Source organism: Octopus bimaculoides, chromosome 11 (assembly GCF_001194135.2).
Source record: "Octopus bimaculoides isolate UCB-OBI-ISO-001 chromosome 11, ASM119413v2, whole genome shotgun sequence".
NCBI lineage: Eukaryota > Metazoa > Mollusca > Cephalopoda > Octopoda > Octopodidae > Octopus > Octopus bimaculoides.
The window spans coordinates 42310892-42336505 of record NC_068991.1 but is presented as its reverse complement, the minus strand read 5'-3'; the positions used below and the strand labels follow the sequence as shown (position 1 = coordinate 42336505).

The 25614-nt window shown below is 36.3% G+C and overlaps 1 protein-coding gene across 1 annotated transcript in view; it reads right to left on the bottom strand.

The window, feature by feature from the left end:
- LOC106880323 (BRO1 domain-containing protein BROX) overlaps window positions 1-25614 on the bottom strand; it is a 42123-nt gene that overhangs the window by 8501 nt on the left and 8008 nt on the right. The window contains exons 2-9 of the mRNA XM_014930200.2: window positions 20090-20290; window positions 18399-18494; window positions 16931-17003; window positions 15763-15865; window positions 13677-13766; window positions 11679-11764; window positions 5382-5463; window positions 845-995 (exon numbers count right to left, since the gene is read on the bottom strand). Of these exons, the coding sequence (XP_014785686.1) occupies window positions 845-995; window positions 5382-5463; window positions 11679-11764; window positions 13677-13766; window positions 15763-15865; window positions 16931-17003; window positions 18399-18494; window positions 20090-20290 (882 nt within the window). The remainder of the gene's footprint in view (window positions 1-844; window positions 996-5381; window positions 5464-11678; window positions 11765-13676; window positions 13767-15762; window positions 15866-16930; window positions 17004-18398; window positions 18495-20089; window positions 20291-25614) is intronic.

Genomic DNA, 25614 nt, shown 5'->3' with positions numbered 1-25614 from the left:
TATATATATATATATATATATATGTATATATATATATGTGTATATATACACGTATATACATGGCAGTGAAACATAGGCCTTGACTGCGGAGGACATGCGTAGGCTCAAAAGAAATGAAACTAGCATGATCTGCTGGACGTGTAATGTCAGTGTGCACACACAACAGAGTGTAAGCACCCTGAGAGAAATGTTGGACATAAGAAGCATCAGATGTGGTGTGCAAGAGAGACGTTTGCGCTGGTATGGTCATGTACTACAGATGGATGAGGAGAGATGTGTGAAGAAGTGCCACTCCCAAACAGTTGAAGGAATGCTGGGTATAGGTAGACCCAGGAAGACATGGGATGAGGCAATGACGAAAGACCGCAACCTCTGGAGATATGCTGTGACTGCGAAGACCCAGCAAATAAAGTGAATTCACGGCTGTATCCTTCACCAGTTTCGCATAACCAGCCCCAGCCCATTCAAAAGTACGTTGGATCATAGGATGGTCTGCTGTGTTTGAGGAGATCTATTGAGTCAAGTACATCAACATCAAAATGAAAATCATATGGAAATTGCAGTTGTGATACCCATGCCAGTGGCACGTAAAAAGCACCATCTGAACATAGCTGATGCCAGCACTGCTTTGACTGGCTTCAATGCTGGTGACATTCCAAATCCCGGTTGAACCGTCCAGCCCATGCTAGCATGGAAACAGGCGTTAAACAATGATGATGATAATGAGATTATGTATATATATATATATATATATATATATATATATACACACACACACACACACACACACACACATGTATGCATGTAAGTATACAGAAAAAAAAGATAGAGTGAATATACTCACATCATTCCATTTTCTCTTTCACATTTTTCCAAAGTTCTTCGTACCTTTGGTCCAAGATTTCTAAAGAATATGTGTTCATGAGGCTTTGCTTGTGTCCCAGATCCTTTTGTTGCACTATATTCTTTACATCGTGCACTAGATCTCTCAAAATCTTAATTAAAAATGTTTGAAAAAAAAAAAAAAAGAGGAAAGTAAATAAATATTTTAATAAATTTTGATAGATTGAACATTTCCACTAAGTGGGTGATTTTTTAAAGTTTATTAGTTTATGGAGAGAGGAGTTATTGTTAGCCCAGATCAAACATGAAAACACCTGATCAAACATTTATCACCACCTGACCTTTTTAAGGATATCTAAGACTACATTATATAAGACTTTATATAACAGAATGAAGTGTGATTTGTAGGAGATTTGCAGGTTGAACAATTATATAGAAGTCAGTTCATAGGGAAAGAGAAGGAGGAGGAGATAATGGTAAAACAAGCTGCATTTGTCACTTTCAAGACTGTTTAAACTGGAGGATGAGATTAGTGAGGTTATTTTCAGTTTTCAGTATGCTAGTTGCTCCAGAACATAAACAATGGACGATGACTTAGATCCTGATAGATGCTGGTCTTAGAATAAAAAATAGGTATTCGGGAAAGCGTTTAACATGAAAGAGAAAAATATGCATTGAGAGGATTTAGTGGGAGCACTAAACAGTAAGAAGAAAGAAGTGTGTGGGTCTACAGTAGTGGTATGAGTGAAGTCAGTGGACAAAATCCATTTTCTGAGAAGAAAAACCTGCTGCTTCCACTTAAAATGAATTTCTTGTAACATTTGTAAGGTATTTTATTGATTTAAAATACCAATAATTTACTTGGTAAAATAATAGGTTAATATTCAAATAAATTTTCAGAAAAACTTTGTTAAACAGAAATTGTCTTATTGTCATTAATTTTACATATTTATGCATATGTCTGTGGGTGTGACTGAGAATCTAACTACATAAACTCTGCCACATCAGATTGGAGCATGGTGTCGTCTCCTGGTCCACCAGTCCTCAGTCAAATCATCCAACCCATGCTAGCAAGGAAAACGAACGTTAAACAATGATGATGATGATACAATCACTAGCATAGATAGAGTGTGTGCTACTTGGTGCTTCCCTTCCGTTTGCTGCCCCCATGACCTCAGAAAAAACCACATATTTCCTACAACAGACCCAAAAGTACCACCCTATTAAAAGTGCCACCTGGGGTGGCCCGCCCCTACCGCCCCGCGGACCCCAGCTAAGCTAGTGCAAACATTGTTTGCACTAAAACAGTTAATGTAATTTCACTATACTAATTTATTTTAGGTGCGGTATAGCTATGTAGTTAAGAAGTTTGCTTTGTAACCATGGAATCTTGGGTTTATCCCTACTCTGTGACATCTTAAGCAAATGCAATTTTCAATAACAGCAGGTTGATCCTTACCTTGTGAGTAAAACTGAGTAGATGGAAACTGTATAGAGGCTTGCTAGCAGCATTGTATCAGTATTTCAAAAGGTACAGCGCTGTCACACTGATCCTGTCTGACAATTATGTTAAGCATACACATTGCTGTGGAATACTCAGCCAATTGCATTTAATTCAGAAGCAAGTTGACTGAACAACTGAACCCTTAATGCTAAATATTGGAGATCTACCCATCCATGACTAATTTTGTTATATGATTTTATATCATATTCATTTCTTAAATTGATACAAGGCTTCAAATTTGAATCAAACCCAGTTCATGCCTGGTACTTATTTTACTAACAGTAAAGGGTTTGAACATGGAATTTAAAAGGTTGAAACCAAATAACACAAGGCACTTCTGTACTTAATGTACTACTGTTTCTAATAAGTAGTGTTAAGGTATATTAATCACATTGTATTAAATAAGTTATGGCTTGGCTCTCCATTGGTTATGATGATGAGCGTTCCAGTTGATCCAATCAACAGAACAGCCAGCTTGTGAAATTAATATGCAAGTGGTTGAACACTCCACAGATACATGTACCCTTATTGTAGTTCTCAAGGAGATTCAGTGTGACACAAAATGTGGCATGGTTGGCCCTTTTGAATTATAGGTATATCTGATTTTTGCCAACTGAGTGGGCTGGAGACCATGGAAAAGTGTTTTGCTCAAGGACATGTTGCGCTGCCAAGTATTGAACTCACAACCTTACAATAGTGAGCTAAATACCCTAATCACTAAGCCACATGCCTTCATTAAATAAGTTATAATAATTTCCTAACTAGCCACTGACAGCCAAGATACTGGAGTAATGGCTTGAATGTTGAAGAGTTGATATTTTGGAAAAATACACTCTGCTCTCATTAGTAAAGTTCACTGCCAGTACCGCCTGACTGGCTTTTGTGCGGGTGACACGTAAAAGCACCCACTACACTCTCTGAGTGTTTGGCGTTAGGAAGGGCATCCAGCTGTAGAAACTCTGCCAAATCAGATTGGGGACTGGTGTTGTCATCCGGTTTCACCAGTCCTCTGTCAAATCGTCCAACCCATGCTAGCATGGAAAGCGGACATTAAACGATGATGATGATGATGATGAGTGTAGGCAGTAATAGTAGTGTATAGCTTCTGAGTGTTTCATTAGCTCAAAGTCAGAAGTGCAATTCCTATTCAGAGGGATGTTAGAGAATATATGGATTCTATTCACAGATAGTGATCAATCAGTGATGAGCTAGGTAAGGCTTCATAAGAGAAGTCATTACTCTTGAATGAAACTGTTTCCTATTACTCTCTACTGGCCCATTGGGAAATTTGAGCTCAGCAGTTAATCATATTGTTACTATATTTCTATTGGAATACACTGCCTTTGTTTTAATTAATTTTTTTTTAAATTGAAGAAGTATTTAGTGAAATAACTTTATCATTATTAAGCTGATGTATGAAGCATAAATTAACATGAAATTTTGATGGAATGTTTTAACATAAATCATTTTATAAACAAGAAGCTTGTATCTAAGAATCAGTGGTAGTCTTAGGTGGGTTCATAATAGAAGTGTTAAAGCAAACAATATTTGCCAATTATGTAACACCTGCACTACTTACTTAAGACCAACTGTGCCTCACAGTAATTTCCTATTTACAACTACAAAAGCTATATCATTAAAACTTAAATGTCTTTACAAAGCCTACAGCTACACATGAACATTTCAATTTTTCAGCCAGTAGGTTTGCAGTGTATTTCCTCAAATTCTTTTTTCAACATAACTACATCAAAGATATTCATATTTGCACTGTTGCAAGATTACATTACTTGATGCTGCGATATTTGATTGCTCTGGATGACCTTCAGCATCAGCTGGGTGCAGAAACTGACTTATGAACAACTCTTGGCCACCTTCCCTCTAGTCGACCAACAAAATAGCTGACTGGGAACTACCTGAGATCCTTAGAGTTGGGTGTCATTAGAGAGAAACTAACCCATGAGAGGACGAATGTCCTTCCAAAACCATGACTAAGAACCTGAAGGAGGACAGTGGCACTGCAACTATTGTTAGACTTAGGAGACTGATCATTGAACGGAATTTGGCACATCTTTGTTGTACCTAACACAAGTGCAAGTTGTAGATAACAGGTAATGATGAAGATGATGTAACATAAAAAAAAACTGGATCTTTGGATTTGCTTATACCACACTTCTGCCAATAATATCTATTAATTCTGCTCTAAGCATTACTTCTCATTGCAGTTGAGTTATATATGGATAAAACATTGCAAGTGAGAAGTGTAAACTATATGAAACCACCACACACACATATATATTTACACAATAAAAGCAATAAAAAAAAGTATAGTGAACTTGCCACGAGGGGTGAAAAATGCATCATGGAAAATTTGAAAGGAGAGAAATTATTGAGGAAACTGTAGGAGGATGTACATTAATATCTCTCCTTTCAAATTTTCTCTGAAGAAGCATACAGTCTGAAACGTACTTTCCACTCCTCACAGCAAGTTCCCTGTATTCTTTTTCTTGATTTTACGACATAATATAAGTCTTGCCAACTCAGATGAGCACCAGCCCCTTTGGAGTCTGATTGATAATATATGTATCAAATAAATCAAACAAATCAAAGCAAAGTTTAAAAAGTAAAAAGGGTTCCTATGTGAAAGTTAAACTAAGTGTAGAAAAACACTTCACACAATGCCCTGAGCATCCGGCAGTTCCTGGCCAAGAAGAACAACAGAAGATGGCAAGATGACTCCAGGAGCAGGAGGCCTTCAGCAACAGGATAGGTCAATGTTGAGCAATCAATCAGCAAGTCTACAAAGAGATCCTGTGGCATTTGCTTTGCTCAGTGTGCAAGAAATTAGAGTTGTGGCAGGATGAATTGTGGCTGCTTCACCACAACAATGCACTTGGCTCACAATGCCCTGAGCATCCAGCAGTTCCTGACCAAGAAGAACAATAGGAGATGGCAAGTTGACAAAGAAACAAGCATCATTCAAGAAGTGATCAAGAGTTTAGTAAGGCACCAATCAGTGTGATCAAAATATACTTACATTTCATTGCTTCCTGAAGGCATTTGATGGCTTCTCCACATTTGTCTTGAGCCAGCAGTGTTTCTCCATGATAGGTATGTGCCTATGTGGTAAATATTCGATGATGAGAACAAAAAAGACAATTTTTATTTTGCTAGTAAGGTAAAGGGTCTCATTTCTTCATATTATTATATGTATATTCATATATACCTATGTACATACACATATGAAACTTTCATTAGAATGACCTTAGATCAGTATAACTCGGTATCTAAAATTCAGTTTCCTTGTCAGTCTGTCAGACATCTCACTGAGCTTTTTATTCAGCCAATATTTGTATTGTTTAAGGTGACAAGCTGGTAGAATCGTTAGCACACCAGGTGAAATGCTTAGTGGCATTTTGTGTCTTCATGTTCTGAGTTCAAATTCTGCTGAGATTGACTTTGCCTTTCATCCTTTCTGAGTTGATAAAATAAGTACCAGTTAAGTACTGGGTCGTGTAATTGACGCACCCCTTCCTGTAATTGCTGGCCTTGTGCCAAAATTTGAAATCAATGTTTGTATTGTCTACACACTATTGAATTTATGCATAATTTCATCCAAACTCTCAAGTGAGGCTGTTTCATATATATTACTGCTATCTCAAAAGTTTTTCAACTTTAACTCTTACTTCCTAGTTGTAAACATCTGCAGTTCTTGAAAAGATTTTGCAGAGAGAACCAGATTATCATTACATTAGTGTTCTTAAGAATATTGGTTTCAAATTTTTGCATAAGGCCAACCCTTTTGTAGGAAGAGCTAAGTTAGTTACATCAAGCCCAGTGCTCAAACCTGAATATATCTTTAGAATCTTCACACATGAACTAAACTGTTCTTAGTTACTAATAGCTACATATCTCAGTGTCAATTCTACATGTGTCTATATATGCATATGTGAAAATATAAATATGAGTATAAAGACGTGTGTGTGTGTGTGTAAATATATGTATGTGTGAGTATATATCAATGCTGTCACTGTTTTTTAATGACCCTTTTTCATATTTGCATGGGTCAGACAGAATCAAAGTAGATTTTCTATGGATGTATACCTTTCCTGTCACCAACCTGTACCTATTTTCCAAGCAGAATGTTGGAAATGAATTACACTATATGTATGACAAAGACACTCATTTACAATTATCACGATGATGAAGGTTCCAGCTGATCCAATTAATGGAAATTAAACATGCAAGTAACTGAGCACTCTACAGACACATATTTCTCAGAAACAACATGACACAGAATGTGACAAGGCTGGTCCTTTGAAATACAAGTACTTCTCATTTTTGCCAGCTAAGTGGACAGGAGCAATGTGAGAATAAATTGTCTTGCTGAAGTTCACAACGCGCTGCCTGATATCGAACTCACGACCTTATGGTCGTGAGCAAAGTACCCTAACCACTAAGTCATGTGCCTTCACTGTGAATATGCATGTATGCATGTGTATGTGTGTACTTATATATACAAATGCAACACAGAAATATATGTACGAGGTCTGTTTGAAAAGTAACAGGACTGGGTGTGCTGTGAGCTATGAGCGAAAGAGGGATAAGTAGATTGTGTTATCATCTAACATGATATCTAGGGAGTATATAATGGTAACCTTAGCTTTCTGCAACCATTGAATATTTTTCACATGCTTTTGGTTGCGTCTCTTTTTCAGGTTGTTCAGCTATGAGTACTGAGGAAGGAACAATGAACACCTAGCAACAAATAAACCTGAAATTTTTGGTCCAGTTGGGGAAAACTCCATCACAAGCACTTGAAATACTTCAGCAAGTATATGGAGATAACACAATGTTGTGCACACGCTTTTGAGTGGCACAAAAGGTTCAAAGAGAGGTGCAAGAAGGTGGAAGATGACTCCAGGAGCAGGTCGACATTGAGCAAGTCTACAAAGAGATCCTGTAGCATTTGCTTTGCACAGTGTGCAAGAAATGAGAGTTGTGGTGGGATGAATTCTGACTGCTTCACCACAACAATGCACCTGTTCACAGCACCCTGAGCATCTGGCAGTTTCTGGTCAAGAAGAACATTGCTGTACTGGAGTAACCTCCCTATTCACCTGATCTTACTTCACATGACTTTTTATCTTTTCTCCAAGCTCAAGGGAATCATCAAGTGAACCCATTTTGTAAGCGTGAAAACCACCAAGAGGGCTGTAACAATGGAGCTGAGGGGCATCCCAGATGAATCCTTCCAGCAGCACACAGATGCATGGCAGAGAAGGATGGAAAAGTGCATTAGTCTCAAGGGGGAAACTTCAAAGGGGAAACGATGTAGTTTGTTGCTTGAAATTGAAATAAACTGTTTGTAACACCAGTCTTCATATATGTATGTTGGTACTGTTTTCCAACATCTCTTGAGTCATTCCTACCCACTCTTCTATAATGTGAGTTGCAATATAGCTCCTCTGCAGAAAGAAACTGGTTCTGTTCTGCCCTCTTCTCCCACACTTTAACCTTTCATCTTCTAGGTTAAAGCTGCCTTCCTCTCAACTGTAGCTCTACTTAGTCAAAGGGGATCTTCTTCTTTCAGGCTGCACAGAGACCTCATTACTGCTGGTACCACAAAAAAGCACCCAGTACATGCAGTAAAGCAGTTAATATTAGGAAGCCTACTCAGTAGTAGAAACTATGCCAAAATAGAATGGACCTAATGTATCCCTTCAAATAATTCAAGTCATGCCAGCATGAAACATGAACATTAACTGAACATGATGATGATAAATATATATATATATATATTTATTAATATTTCTAAATCTCTCGAAAGGAGACTATGGCAGCAGTACTGGATATTAATAGTTATCGCCAAGCTAACATGGCAGTCCAGGAAAATAGGACAAATGCTGCTGTTGATTAGCTCCAAGAGACCATTGTTTCTAGCTAGCTATGTAACACACAAACCTATGTCCATTACAACCTTCGAACAGGGGAGGTCAGCGGCTTCCCCTTGCTGGTTCAACATCTACAAATTAGTTTCAGGGTGATTGCCCTTTCTCAATGTGGAGTAGCTGAACCCAGCAGGCATCGCTGCTGACTGTCTGTTCGAAGGTTTATTTACCTACATTCAGTGGATAGTCTCCCATAGAGAGATTTAGAAATATTAATATTTCTATTTTTGAAAACCAGTGGATGTGTCCACTGAATATAGGTAAATAAACCTTCAAACAGACAGTCAGCTTGGCGATAACTATTAGAGTGTGTGTTTGTGTGCGAAGGAGTATATGGAAGTGAATGTTTGTCAACAAAGCTGGGGAGTTTGTTCCTAAATTGTTTTATTGTCTTACATGTGTTTCAGTGAAGATAATGTCCACATTATGCAACCCATGCTTGAATTGCATAATTTGGCCTTGATCTTCGCTGGAACATGTGTGATAACATAATTAAGTAATCTATGGACCACCTCTCCAGTTGAAATGTTTTCCTCTATATGTACTCTGCAACCTTTATCATTATGCAGACCAATGAAAGGAAATTTGGACTATATGAATTTGCATTGCAGTTTTCTCTTTTGATATAAAGGAATACACATGAAATTTTAAATACTGGTTATCATTATTTTAATATCCACTTTTCCATGCTTGCATGGAGAATTTGAGGCAGATTTTCTGTAGCTGGATGTCCTTCCTGTCACCAACTTTCACCTGTTTCCAAGTAAAGTAATATTTCCCCATGACTAGACAGGCTTTCATGGAAGATTGGAAATGAAGGACACCACATATATGATGGTGACAGTCCTTTACAACTATTACATGAAGTCAAGGCAAGAAGACTATAACACACACACATATATATTGCATGGAAAAATGTGAGCATGAAAATAATATTCTTAAGATTATAAGCATGAAAAAATATTGGACAAGTTATTACACCTGTATAAGTATAGGACAAGCTATTACTTTTAGTAAAGTAAAGAATAAGAAACTTTTTACTTAAAATATTGCAGCAAAGAATGCCAGTTCTTCTAATTTATCACTCTTTATAGTTCTCATCTTTTAAATTTATAGTACAAAACTGTTCTGCTAATTTGTAAGTTTGTCTAATTCATCACTTTTTTTCTGTATTTAAGGTAGCCAAATTCTACTTAAATAAGTATAGTGTTATTTGGAAACTATAATAAAATAAGTTTTAATATTCAAATTTTAATTTTATCTGCAATATTTTAAGTAAAAAGTTTCTTATTCTTTACTTTACTAGAAGTAATAGCTTGTCCTATACTTTTACAGGTGTATAATCTTAAGAATATTACTTTTCATGCTTGCATTTTCCATGTAATCCATAATTTTTCCAGGCATTGCTGTTATAAGATAATTAACAATGTGTCAATTAATAATTTAAGATTTTACCTTATAAAATACTGTAAGATAATATTTCAATTTTTCCATATAAGTGATGATAATATTTCAATTTTTTTCATGTTTAATTTAAATATATGTTGTGATTAAATTATTTGATATCACCCATCCACCAAATTAATAGCAGGGATTTTTACCATGTTGGTTGCACCATGGCTTACCAAAAGTTACAAACAACAAGACCCCAAAACCATCAGTTACCAGGCTCACCTTAAGTAACTTAATTTTTCAATATTAGGAGGTCACAAGAATTCATTCAAAAAAAAAAAAAATTCCAATGATTCCAGGATTGGGGGGAAGCCCCCCACCTCATTTTTTCTGAACCAAAATAAGGGATTTGCAGCATATTAGGAGGTCAGGGTACTTGATTCCATGCAAAAAATTTGATTTTTTGGTTTTTTTCTTAGTGAAAATCGTGCGAGTGTTAATATAGAAATTTACCATAATGTTGTTTTATTTAGCTTCAAATCAACCTAGATACTGCAAACCTATCATCAAAGACATTCCAGCCTTCAACAAATCATCTTTTTAGGGATAATCTAGGACATTACATACAATGGGCGTGTGAATTAGGTAGAGGGATACTTTGGCTGCTATTTTTAGTGTGTCAAGCGACCAGGTAGAGGGTCTTTCGTTGGTTTGATTGCGTGATGAGATTTTTTTTTCATCATCATCATCATCATTGTTTAACGTCCGCTTTCCATGCTAGCATGGGTTGGATAATTTGACTGAGGACTGGCAAACCAGATGGCTACACCAGGCTCCAATCTAATTTGGCAGAGTTTTGACAGCTGGATGCCCTTCCTAATGCCAACCACTCTGAGAGTGTAGTGGGTGCTTTTACATGTAATATGTATATATATCATCGGCAGAAGTTAGAGAGTAGGTCAAAAGTTGAGAGTTTCGTGTATTGGCACTTATCAAACACAAATTTGGCCATTGTCACTCTGTAACTTCTGACGAAATAACTTCTAAAATACAAAATTTTGTCAAAAATGTTAAGAGTAAATCCTGTTCTATGTGACACATTCTACCAGTATCGTAAGTCTGAAAGTGTTTAGTTAAGAAAAAATTAATCAAATAATCTGTATGTCAAAGTCAACCTCGGTGAAATTTGAACTCAAAACCTCAAAGACAGACGAAATACTGCTATGCATTTCACCCAGCGTACTACCATTTCTGCAAGCTCGCCGCCTTAGAATGTAAACATTCATTTCAGAAATACATTCTTTATTCTTATTGCTTAGGTGTTACTTCTTACTCTCTCACTTACTGACATTAAATTTCATAAAATTTTACCTCATAACTGTTTTTCTACTAATTTTTGTTCAATGCGACTAACTATTCTGAAATCCTCATGCATTTTTCTATCATTCAAGCCTTAAAAAGTATACTTTTAATTTAAAACTAAAAAATTATGTTAATTGAAGATGAATATCTGCCTTACTGCCACTTAAGGTCTGACATATTTTGATGTAACTTTTTTTCTGCTGAACCAAATCTCAAACTAGTTATGCCAAAGTGTAGCTGAGGAGGTCTACTTTTTAAAACTATTAACAGTTTGCCATTTATTCGAGAACTGAATTAGTGGTGAAGCTTGGAAGCTGCTGCAATTGACGAAATGATGGACTTAAGAATATATTCAATCACTACTGTGGTTGAATGATATGCACACACAATAGGCTTCTTTCAGTTTCTGTCTACCAAATAAACTGCAAGGCTTTGGCTGGCCTGGGTTTATAGTAACAAGACATTGCCCACGGTACCACACAGTAAGACTGAACCCAAGACTATGTGTTTGGGTAGCAAACTTCTCACCACACAGCCATGCATGAGCCTATATCTCAGGTAATTTAAATTTAAATCCCCTATACACTTATAACTACCTATTTACAAGTTTACATGTGAGATATACTTACATAGGCTGTATAGAAATCTTTCTTTAGTTGGAAGTATTTTCTCCATTTGTTAACTACTTCAGCATCTAAACTGGAAAGCGTATCATCTGAAAATAATTAGATGAAGATATTAATTAAAAACATATTTGTAATAGATAGAATAATTTCTTGCATGGACATATGAACATGGTCAGAAATGTTATGGGTAGAATTAGTCAATTATATTGGTTACAATATTTGACTGGTGCTAAGACAGTGAGCTGGCAGAAGTATTACTGTGCCATGTTCTGAGCTCAAATTCTGTCAAGGTTGACTTTGCCTTTCATCGTTTCAAGGTACATAAAATAAGCACCAGTTGAGCACGGGAGTTGATGTAATCGACTTATCCCCACTCCCAAAATTGCTGGCCTTGTGCCGAAATTTGAAATCAATATTTGACTAGTACTTTATTTCATCAACCCCAAAGGAAATAATAAAAATAAAATGCTTCTCCTTTATTTATCTTTGGTGACTGTAGCTTAACAGAGGGAATTGATGTCATCAGACAGTGTCCAGTGAACATTAGGTATTGCGACCCTGAACCAAAGTACCATTCCATTGATTGTTTTTTAGTGAGAGTTTTTCCCTGCTCAGTCACTATGGAGAATGATTACAGCCAATGGAATTAGAGTGACCAAGAGAGAACAAGGTTGCTGTGTGTATGCTGGGAGAGAAGCAGTCTTTTGGTGATTGTAAAACTGGAACTGAGGAAGAGAAGAGGAGCAGTAATTTGGTCACCACTGTCATCCCATCAATAGGAGGGCGTTAGAATTCAGGGCTGAAGGAATACAATAATCATTGGACACCCTCTGATGACATCAATTCCTCCAGCTCAAAGCTACATTCACAATAGGTGAATGTAGCTTAAAGCTTTAAAATGTAGTCAATCTAATAATAATAATGCTTTCAAATTTTGGCACAAGACCAGCAACTTCGAAGGAGGGGTAAGTCAATTACATCAACCCTAGTACTCAACCAGTACTTATTTTACTGATGAAAGATAAAGTCTGCTTTGGTGGAATTTGAACTCAGGACGTAATGATAGATGAAATGCTGCTAAGCATTTTGCCTGGCATGCTAACAATTCTGCCAACTTGCTGCCTAAGTAGTAGTAGTAGCAGTAGTAATAATCTTTTCTACTAAAGGCACAAGGCCTGAAATTTTGGGGGAGGGGACAAGTTGACCCCAGTGTTTCACTGGTACTTAATTTATTGACTGCGATAGGATGAAAGGCAAAGTCGATCTTGGTGGAATTTGAACTCAGAATGTAAAGCCAGATGAAATGTCGCTAAGCATTTTGCCTGGCATGCTAATGATTCTGCCAATTTGCTGCATAAGTAGTAGTAGTAAGAAGGCATCATCATCATTATCACCACCCTGTTAGACATCAAAAACACCAATCTGAAACAGGAAATAGAAAGTGACCTACTGCCAGGTACTTAAACCACCTACCAATCACTTTCTAGGCAACTGTATTACCAATTAAAGTCAACCTCAGTGGAATTTAAATTCAGAACATAAAGATGGATGAAATGCTGCTAAGCATTTTGCCCAGCATGCTAACGATTCTGCCAGCTTGCCACCTTTTACAAAACTATAGTAATGAAACATAATCAAGTAATGAATTAAAACTCAGAATGCCATCATCCTCATTTACTTTTTCCTTAAAGTTGGTTTTATAGTTACAGTTGAGTATTAAAATTCTAGCTGCAATTGCTCTCACATCAGGCCTAGTAATAAGTTAATAAAGGAAATCTTCAGAAAATGTCCATAAATCATTTCAATGTTGTTATGATACAAGGAAGTCTCATGCATCTGAGACAACATTTTTCAACAAGTGTAAGTTAATCATAACAAGAAAATAAAAACTAAAAAAAAATATATATTATTTTCATACGTCCTCATAACTGAAATACCAAAAGAAATTAATTATAAGGATTAACTGTAATTACACGGAATTATGTGGAAAATTATACATACCAGCTTTTGTGTAGAGCTGTGCAGTTTCATATGTTAATGCAGCAATTAAACTGGCACTATGTTTAAGTTCAATAGCTCGTGCTGTGGTCACTGTAAAAAGATGATAAACATATGCATGTGTATATATTACCATCAACACCATAATATTTATACATATGCACACACACACACATACACATGTTGTTTAATATCAGAAGAAAGAAAAAGGTGTACTCAAAACTAGTTGTAGAGGATATGGATTTTTTTATAAAAACTGAAGCAGAGAATTTGTCTTGTGACATGAGTTTCATGCCATTGCAATCTTCAGGAAAAACTATTATAACTTGGTTGGTAGTGCATGTTTATATATGTATGTTTGTATACATATATCCAATTTCCCATGCTTGCATGAGGTCATTGCAATTTATTAAGGCAAATTCACCAACCCTCACTTGTTCCCAGGAAAAGTAATAAGATTTCCTCCTGTCTGTCCTGACATACTTTCATGGATGACTGGAAAGAAAGGACATTACTTGTATGACAGTAACACTTGTTTACAACAACCACGTGATGTCAAGATAAGAAAGCACTAACAGACATCCACAGCTATGCACACACACACAGGTATACAGCCATCTTTCAGTTTCCAGCTACAAAATCCACTCATAAGACTTTGATCAGTTTGGGGCTATAGTACAAAACACTTGCCCAAGGTACCAAACAATTCAAGACTATATGGTTGGGAAGCAAACTCTTCAACTACACACTCGCACCTGCACAGATATCATCATCATCATCATCATTTAACGTCCATTTTCCATGCCGGTATGGGTTGGACAGTTTAACAGGACTGCGCCAGATTTCACTGTCTGTTTTGGCAAGGTATTTACAGCTGGGTGTCCTTCCTAATGCCAATCATCTTACAGAGTGGACATATATACATGGTCTGATCAATAAGTATCTGGACTGTTGAGATAGTAACGAAGCTCAAACACAGAGAGTGAAGTCACTTGGCATAGACTGAACATCACTAAGTTTCAACATTCTAGCTCACTTCCACTGTTAGTGCTTAGATGGAAGATGTGTAGAGTGTGATCGTCACATTAACTGTAACAGAGGAAGTTGAGCAGAGAATCCGCATCAAATTTTGCCAAAAGCTTGGTGATACCTAATCAGTTTTCAAAAAGTTTTCATCTTTCTCGGCACAATCAAGATCTTGCGCAACTGAAACCCGAGTGTCTTTTTTGGTCAGCTGAAAGCAGTTTTGGCACAAACTTGGCAGACACGCATCTCAGACCTAAATCTTCAGTGATAATGAATTGAACTGAACTATAATTAATCTGCACATCATCTGATAAATCACAGTTGGTGATTCAACAAATTCCCCTCACAGTTGCATGCACATCTGCGATGTTTTTCTCAGTTCTGCTGGTTGTGGGTCTCCCAGAACGTTCGTCAATATTGACATTTTTTCAGCGATCTTGGAAATGTCTGAACCACTCGTACACTTGTGTGCAGTTCATACACTCCTCTCTATACACTTTCTGCAACTTTGCATAGGCCTCTGAGCAGGTATCACCATGACAACTTTTTCTGTCATGGTCAATGCGACGATCACATACTACACACCTTCCTTCCAAACACTCCTGTAAATAGTAGAAGTGAGCTAGAATATTAAAACTTAGTGTGCAAGCACAGCAGTGTTCAAAGTCACTCTGTGCCATGTGGCTTGACTGCATGTTTTAGCTTCTTTACCATGGCAACAAACCGGATACTTACAGATCAGACCTCATATATATATATATATATATATATATATATATATATATATATATATATATATATATATATATATATACACATATCAATATAAAGTATAATTCTATAATATAAATATACATTATACATACACATACACACACACATATGTATGTGTATGTGTATATATATACACATACACACACCTATATACAAATGCAAAAGTAAGTTGAAGGAAATTTGAAATAAGGACATTAAGATTGATACAAGAACCATAAACCTCAGAGTGTTGCTCTTAAAAATATACAATTTTCTTTTGCTTTTGTAAATAAATATTTGAATTTGTTACCTTCTTGAGCTTCGGCAGTAGATTGGTAAATGAAAGCATCAAGAACACGAACATCCAAATCAGTACCACTATCAATGTCTACAAGTCTTGCACACAAGTCATTCTTTGAAGAAAAAAAAAGTTCATTATTCAGTAGATGAAGGGATAAAATATATAAGGAACATTTGTTAATGATAGCTAATTTTAAGCTGGTTTTATAGAAATGTAATTAGGATTTTTTTTTTAAAGCCTGGTACTTACAAGGGTGTGCTGAAAAGTTCCTGGCTTTAAGGGTAATGCAAAAGGCTTGGTTGGAACCCCAACCTTCTGAGTTCTTTTACAGGGCTTAGAAAAACTGAATACAATAAGTATGTGAATCTGAGAGGGGAATATGTTTAATAAAATCATAATTAACTAATCCTCCTGTATTTTTTTAATTCAAAGTCAGGAACTTTTCAGCACTCCCTCATTTTCTACCAGTCTTTTTTCACTTGAACTGCTAAGATAGAGGGATGTAAACACATCAATACCAGCTGTCAAGTGGTGGTGGGGTACAGACACACACACATATATACAACAGGCTTCTTCTGTCTACCAAATCCACTCACAAGGCTTTAGTTGGCCCAAGGCTATAGTAGAAGACACCTGCCCAAGGTGTCACATGTTGATATTCTTTAACTATTCTTCAGAATATATATTTTCCTTCTTGTCAAATAAAAATCATAAGAATCTCCTTTTATTTTTGCTGAACTACTGGGATGATCTCCATCCTGAGATGAAATCAGCAAACTATATCCAACAAATGAAGAAATGAATAACTAACAAAAAAATGTACCTATTATGAAAGATAACCTTGCAATTTAAACATTAACTTAAAATCACCAAAATAAAATGAATTAATTAAAGAAACAAGAATAAAATATAATTCCAGGTCCTTTTTCTTCACTTGGTTAAATTATTGCGAGAGATCTCTATGTGATTGGTCAACCTGCTAAAAATAGCAATCAAATCTCTCCCAAATCCTATTCTGTTTTAAATACACTCATAAGATATTGTACTCCTAGACACTAGCATGTCTAAGATGTGATAGTCACAGTTGGAAAGCCTTTGGTCCTAGACCTGCTGTATCAGGACATGTCTTAGGCTAAACAACAACCATTGTAAGTTTTGCAGTTGAAAGAACACTTACCTTCACATATGTAAACATGCCAGCAGCAATACGAAGACATCTATGAACTTCCTTTGCTTCGTCCATGCCCATGCTGCAGCACAAGACAGAACATGGTAAGTAAAAAAACACAACAAATGCAGATTTAATGTGAGGGATTTCTTTAGTTACTTAGAAACACCTTTGACTGCAAACACTTAAAGAGTGCTTTATAACCTTTCTTACTTCAGTTCTCACTGAAAAATCATCATCATTTAACATTTGTTTGCCATGCAGGCATGGGTTGGACAGCTTGATGGGAGCTGATAAGGCCAGGGACCACACTAAGTTCCATAGTCGTTTTTGGTTTGGTTTCTACAGCTGGATACCCTTCCTAATGTCAACCACTTTACAGTGTACCAGGTGCTTTTTATGTGGCACTATCACCAGTGCATTTTATGTGGCACCATTACCAGTGCTTTTTATGTAGCACCATTACCAGTGCTTTTCAAGTGACACCATCACCAGTGCTTTTCATGTGGCACCATTACCAGTGCTTTTTATGTGGCATCATCACCAGTGCTTTTTATGTGGCACCATCACCAGTGCTTTTAATGTTGTACCAGCACCAGTGATTTTAACATGGTACCAGCACCAGTGATTTTAATGTGGCATCAGCACCAGTGCTTTTTATGTGACACCAGCATCAGTACTTTTTTACGTGGCACCAGCCTCAGTGCTTTTTACATGTCACCTTGGTTTGTACAGTATTAAGATATAGTAAGAACATTTACAGATATTCTTAATGCTAGCAAACACTCAGCCATTTACAAAAAAGGCAACATAGAATGAAGACACACACATGTACATACATACATACTCATACACACACACGTGTGTGTGTGTGTGTGTGTGTGTGTATTATTCATACACACACACACACAGGGTGGGGTGATTGTGCATGTATTCACTTTATGGATATTTGAGTTTTGAGTTTACAAACAAGAGGGAAAAAGTAGTCAGTGCAAAAGTAGAGAGGAAATACTTATTATAGTACTGACATTACTTTCTGTTACTATCCACAGTATCATGTATGCTGCTATTCAGTAGCATAGCTGAAAATGAGTGTAACAGAGAGTAGACTCAGGTTTACAAAGTGTGTGTGTATGTATGTATACACACACATATATATATGCATGTACGGGGGAGTGCTGAAAAATTCCTCACTTTGGATAAAAGAAAATACAGGAGGATCACTTAATTATGATTTTATTCAATATATCCCCCTCTCAGATTCACACACTTATCTGTCCAGTGCTGACCTCTGTCAGATTCCCAGATGTGTTTCTAGCTCTTTAGCCATTATCAATGGGAAATAATGAAGAGAAGTAACTTTGAGCATGCATGCACACACACACCATCCCTTTGTGTGTGTATGTCTATGGATTAAATAATTCAAGCATTCAAGAAAGAGAGAGGAGTTAATAACACCACCAAAAGTTTGACTTACTTATCACGGGCTGCCAACTTTGCAGCATGTTTGGTAAACCAGAGAGCAACATTGACAACCATTGAAGCATGTTCGAAAATTGCATCTTTCTGTACTCTGAAAAAATTCAAACAATGTAAACTATGAAAGTCAATTATTTTGAGCATATGTATGTGTTTACTTGTGTGTGTGAGTGTGTGTAGTGGGGTGGGGGGTACAAGAATTAATGCACATGGGATTAAACAAATTTAAATAGTCTAACAGAGGAAGGCTTTCTTTTAACACATTCTTTGACTGAAACAGAAACGTAACTGAGGTTTCAGCAGTTGCTAAATATTCACTTAGAATTGTTAGTGCTTGGGTGAAGGTGGAGTGGGGAAACATGAGCAAGAAAGTTAACATCAGATATAATTTGGGGGAATTGATTAATATAGGGGTTGAACAGTGAGATACAGCAAAAAGGGGATAGGAGAAAGAGAATTTAAGTTAGTCAGGAGGATAGAGGCACCAACCATGTCCTTTGCAGGTCCACCTAAACTGATAAGATTGATGCAGCTGATACCCAGTTAAACAACTAGATTAATGTACACAGAAAAAAAAACATGGTAAATGACAGAGAAAAAAGAAAACTGGTCCAAATACTTGTAACACACTGAACTCTACTAAAAATACCCAAAGAAAAGGCAGTTGTATTAAATGTAAAACAGGTTCATGGTGTGTTATTGTGGGACCAACTATAGAAAGGTTATCAAGCTAAGAAGAAAATTTGCATGGAGAGACAAGGATGTGTAACAAGGATGAAGTTCATCAACATTTAAAAAGAATATTTTAGAACTTTGGTTTTATCTTCAGTTCTTAGCAGGTTGAAGGCTGAGTTTTTCACAGAAGAAATCCATCTTGTTTTTCTGAATGCAGTAGGCAGAAGTGTTATAGAGCTGGTGAGATCACAGGAGCAAGAATTTCATTGATAGAGGTGAAAGAGACAGAGAAAGGACATAGTTAAATAACGGACCAGGATGTGTGACTAGTTTTATCTACATGATTTTGATATATATATATATCAACACACAAAAAAAAATCTGATATATAAAAGCCTATAAGGAAATATTTGATTCTTTCTCTTTCTTCCTTCTGCTACCTAGCTGCTCTGCTCACTTTATGTAAGTATATGTGTGTGTGTGTGTGTGTGTGTGTGTGTGAGAGTGTGTGTGTGCATGCATGCATATGTGAATGTGTGAGCAATAGGACAATAGCTGTCTGGGTTAGAGAAATTGCTCTTCTTGAGAATGTGTATATGTTGAATCTTCCCAATGGTCACGATATGTCTCTGTAAAGAGAAAGAACTATCTCTGGGATGCATTATTAGATGGTAAGGGAAGAAACATTTTCAATTCAGTTGCCTAGGAAGCAGACCGCCTTAACTGAACTGCCATTACCCATTGAAGCATAAGACGTATTTTAAAGCACCTCAGATATATTACACAAATATGACAGAAGCTAAGAGCTTCAGCTATACTGAAATTAAAATTCTATTAAAATACTGTGCTCTTTTAACCAGTAGCAACACTTACAATAACAATAAAAAAGATCACTTTATTATTGTCACAAGAGTGAAGGATGAGAGTATGATAAAAACAATAATAATTCAAAGGAAAGAGAAATATATACAAAACAAGAAAAAATTGAAACAGAATTAATAAAAAATAACTTACACGGGTATCTTCCCTTTGAGTGTGTTTGTCCATTTAAAGTAGATAGCTTTTTGCAGCTTGTTTTCAGATTGGCCTTCATAGTTCTGATAAAGACCTTGCAAGAAGGCAAAATATTCAGTGTATGCTTTGATAATTGTTGTCTTATCATGGCCAGGATCAGTGAGAAGATCCAGTAAATTATTCCTGGTCATTCGTAAATCACTGAAATATAACATGCTAGAATTAGCTGAAAGAAATGCCAAGTGAGTAAAATTTGAAAAGTAATGGTTACTATATGACATACTTGATTGGCATCAACACCCCCAACTCATTAAACATATAACACAGTCTTTGATATTACAACTTCATTCTTGTAGAACTAACTGTCATTTAGTTTGTTTTCCTTCCAATCACAAACTTTCCTCTTGCTTCTGATTTAGGTACAAGGTAAGTAATATTAAAGGAAGAGGTTAATTGACACCATCAACTCCAGAATTTGACTAGTACTTTATTTTATCAACCCAGAAAAATGAAAGGCAAAGTTGACCACAGTGGGATTTGAACCCAGAATGCAAAAGCTCGAATAGGTGCTACAAAGCAATTTTTCTGATGCTCAAATAATTCTGTTAGCTCACTGTCTTCCTTTACAAACACCAGTAAAATATTCAAAGGTGACAAATTACAAAAACTAAACTGTTGCTCCAACAATGTATAAAACTTTAAAACTCTGTAATAAACATTCCGCTGAGCTTTTATCTTTTCAGAAGCATTTTTTCTGGAAGTCCTTCCTGGTACATCTATTCCTTTATGAGCAAGAATTCAAATTGAATGTTAACTGAATCAACTTTTTGCTTCCATATTGTTAGAATACACTGCTTTTGTTTCAAATAACGAAGAATTTATTGAAATAGCTTTACTGTTGTTATTATGTTGGTGTTTGGAACATAAATTAACAATTAAATTTTGATGGAAGGTTTTGACTTAAATCATTTTAAAACAAGAAAACTAAGGAGAGTTGGTATTAAAAAGATTGTTACTTCTCCTAACAGTGATAAATGCTGTAATATAGGAGGAAATTCTAGGCAACCCAACTTAGCCCTTAGATACTGTTAGCAATGTATGCTCCATTGCAAGCATTTAACCAGGGCTTCAACCATAAAGAAATTGTTCAGCATATGATATTCTTTTAATAAAAGGGATCATCTACACTGTTCTTCATCCGCTGACTAGTTTATAAAAAAAGCAATTCAAGTTCAATTCTAGTTCGAAGATATTTCACTTACTCTGCAGATACTTTTGGAAAAACTATGAATGTGATGACTCACATTTCCTCACCCCTAAAGTCAATGACATAGACCATCTTTCAGCTGATGTATTTAACAACAGAATGCCAAACAATTGATTTTATTTATATCAATACAGTATTGATAGAATATATGTCTTTTAATTTATAACCAAATATAGCCCTGGAAAAACTATGCACTCTCTCTCTCTCTACTCAACAAAACCATTTATTGTTGTCATTGTTATTATTATTATCATTAAGGTGGTAAGCTGGTAGAATCGTCAGCACACCGGGCAAAATAGCAGCATTTCATCAGTCTTCACATTCTGAGTTCAAATTCTGCTGAGGTCAACTTTGCCTTTCATCCTTTCAGGGTCAATAAAATAAGTACCAGTTGAGTACTGGGGTCGATGTAATTTACTATCCCCCTCCCCACAAATTCCAGGCCCATTGCCTTTAGTAGAAAAGATTATCATTATTATGGTAAGTAAAAAGAGACCATTTTGGAATCAACTGTAATTACCCTCACATGACAAGTTGTGTTTTTCTTTTATTTACTTAGCTGTCATTAGGTCATTAGTCTAAATACTTGGTAGCTAAGCACATTTCACTAATTAGTACCATGGAGACAGCCTCATTACCACTCTCTGCTATTGACTACACTTTAATAGAAGGACGCATATATGCTAAAACTATTGGAGACCATAAACACTGCCTGGTAAACAGCAAGAACTTGTTTTGGTAATTAACACCTCTATATCATGAAGAGATGTAGCTTCACAGTTGTAGTAAAGGTAACTGATCTAGATAGTTGGGAAGAAGGGTATCAAATTGATGAACCTCCTTGATAAAGATAGAAGAAAGAGTTAGCACAGCTGATTCAGAAAAGTTTTAGCTGAGAAGCAGTTTGGACTTGTATGAGGATAAAGTTCTATTGATGCTGTCTTAAGGAGACAACTATAAGCAAGCTCTAAGCTAAAAACAAGCCACTTGACCTCACATTTAGTGATCTGGAGATAGTCTTTGTCCAAAGTACAATGCACTGTAGTCTGATGGTCATTAAAAACACAGAGTGCAAGGTATGTACAGGGGAATATCTGCAAGGTGAATATTTTCAATAACTTTAGCAAACAATTTGGCATATACATAGGTGTCCATCTGGGCTGGATTCTGAGTTTCTTCTTTCTTATTGTAATTCTCCAAACCATATTAAAAGAAACCTTTATGGAAGTGTCATCCATAGCAGAGAGTGGTAATCAGGCTGTCTCCATGGTACTAATTAGTGGAATGTGCTTAACTACCAAGTTTCAAGACTAATGAACTAATGACAGATAAGCAAATAAATAAAAAATCACAACTCATCATATGAGGGCAATTACAGTTGATTCCAGAATGATTTGGCAAAGCAAAAAGTGCTTGAACAATTAGCTGGTAGGTGGGATCAAAAATCTCTGCATGGCAAATATGTGACCTGTAGCAAACAAGCTGATGTAGAACAGAAATACACTCATCAGTGGCTACAGAGCTCAGCGCTAAAAGCAGAGAGCGAAGGCTTTATTTTAGCTACTCAAGATCAGAGCTTATTGACTTGGAACTACTAAGCCAATGTGATGAAAAATGGAGTAAACCCAAAGTGCCGATACTGCAATGATGAGATTGAAACAGTGGATCACCTAATCTCTGAGTGTAAGGTTTTAGCACTGGTAGAGTATAAATTAAGCCATGACAGAGTTGGCCAATAACTACACTGGTTAATGCCAGCATTATGAAATCAAAACTGCTGACAAATGGTACAAGCACCACCCTGAGACTGTAACCAAGGGAGAAAGTGTAACAATTCTTTGGGACTTTCCAGCACATACAGACCAGACCTTCTCCTTTTTTTTCTATCACATGACTTTGTAAATGAACAATCTGGTCTCTTTATTTTAATGGCCTACCAATGTATACAGTGAGTTTCTTTGCCCTAGGTGTTGGGAAGACATCCGGCAAGAAATGGAAGCAACATTGAAAGAAGAGGATAATAATAATGGTTCCAAATTAAAAGATGTTCAGGGTTGGTGGTCTGTAGGAATTTCTCTATGCTGACCACCTAGTCCCAATAGATGAATCAGTCAAAGAATTAGAGGAAGAGTTCCATATGTGGAGGCAAAACCTAGAATCAAGGAATCTAAAAGTAAACTCAGCAAAGACAAAAGTCTTAACCAGTAAGAAAAGATATAAAATCCTACTGTCATTTGGGAAGTGGCCATGTTTGACATGCAGAAAAGAAAAAAGTAAAAATTCTTTGTGTGTCATGGAAGGGATGACAAAGAACTGAGATGACTGGCAATTTGCAGTGCTCAAGAAGACCCATTCAACTTCATGAAAGTGAGGTCCTAAAAATGTATATCTATATACACACAGTAGAACTTGCACCCAATCTGTCCCAGTCAAACTTTTCTCACCTTTCATTTCAACACCCATCCCTCTAGTCTTCTAATTAGAACACTATTCAGCTGTTGTAATCTTATGAGACCAAAGGTAATGGGTAAAGACCCCCTTCAGTCATGAAAGACCATGAGATTGCACTTAGAAAGTTACCCTCCAAGGCACAAGTTTGGGTAAGGTTGTTTATGGAAGACCAGCAATCGCCCATGCATACCAGCCTCCCCTCTTCATGCCACCGATGTTAACCAAGGGAAAGGCTGATACAGCTTGGCACCAGTGACATCACAACTCATTTCTACAGCTGAGTGAATTGGAGCAACATGACATAAAGTGTCTTCCTCAAGAACATAACACACAGCCCAATCCAGGAATTGAACTCACTACCTAATGACTGTGAACCCGACGCTCTAATGACTGAGCCATGTGCTTTCACATGCTATGACCATGAGAGCAGAATATGCATATACTTTGTCCTTCTTACTCCCACACCCGCTGAAACCACTTCCTTTTAAAATTCATGCCTCATTCTCAGTATCACCCCTTCCTATTAATTTCTACTAATCACCCTTTCTTATATCTCCAACTTTCTCTTTCTCTCGTGTGAACTACATCTATCTTAGGCCTGCCATACCTTATCTTTAGCACTCCACTCTTATCTGCTATCATTCTCATCATCTTTTCAGATGTTGTCAACTTCTGTCCCCCAATCACTAAGGCTTCCTTTTCCCCTACATACCTCTGACATCCATCTCATAGAGAAGACCAAAGCCAAACTGCAGAAGATGCCAGTCTGTAAGCTATCTATGAGACGAGAATGGGTTCTCTACCAAGAACAGGCTGAAACAATAGGCTGAATAGATGCAAGATGAGAAAAAAGTTGAATTTATTTTTAGTAATGCTGGATGTAAGTTACATGCAAAGAAAATGTCAAAATATGGAAACAATAGCTGTTAGTTAATCTTTCAAATTTTCAAGTGAGTGGTGTCTGAGATTCTACAAAAAAACCTTCTTTATATCAGAAGTTTTCCTCTGATTGTGCATTTTCATAGTTTTATAATAAAAACTAAAAAGCAGAATGATTTTGAAGCAAGTTAGATTGGAAACATAAAACACTCATTTTTTGACATGACATACTGGATATAATAATAAACAAAATTGTCTATTTTAGAACAACAGGACATTAGAAAAAAACAGTTTACTGGATTTTAAAATGATTACTTATGAGCAATAATCTTTCTCTTAACCTGTGCTATAGCTTTTCCTCAATAGCTTTTAAGCAAACATTAGTAATAACAGGAACCATGCTGGTTTTAGTATTTGCTTTATGTTTTGTGTTTTAAAATTTACTGAGTATTATACTAGTTTGTAAAAATTTTTCAATAAGTATCAGTTTACTCAGAGGCCACATTATATAACAGGACAAAGTATATTTTTGATTCTTAGGTACAAAAATATAGGGTTACATTATATTTAAAATCACATTGCACTGAAGTAAATACCATATAGTTCCATATTTAAGAGATGAGGAATTATTTACATTATTTACATTTGACGGATATTTGTCCTCATCTTGTTTGCTGTTAACACAACGTTTCGGCTGATATACCCTCCAGCCTTCGTCAGGTGTCTTGGAGAAATTTCGAACCTGGGTTCTCATTCCTAACGATGTTACTATTATTATATTATTATTATATTATTATTATTATTATTATTATTATTATTAATCAGGTCGCTGCCGTGAATCGAACTCGGAATCTTGGGGTTAGTAGCCCGCGCTCTTAATCACTACGCCATATGCCCATGGGCAATTATGGAGTGAATTTTAGGGCTT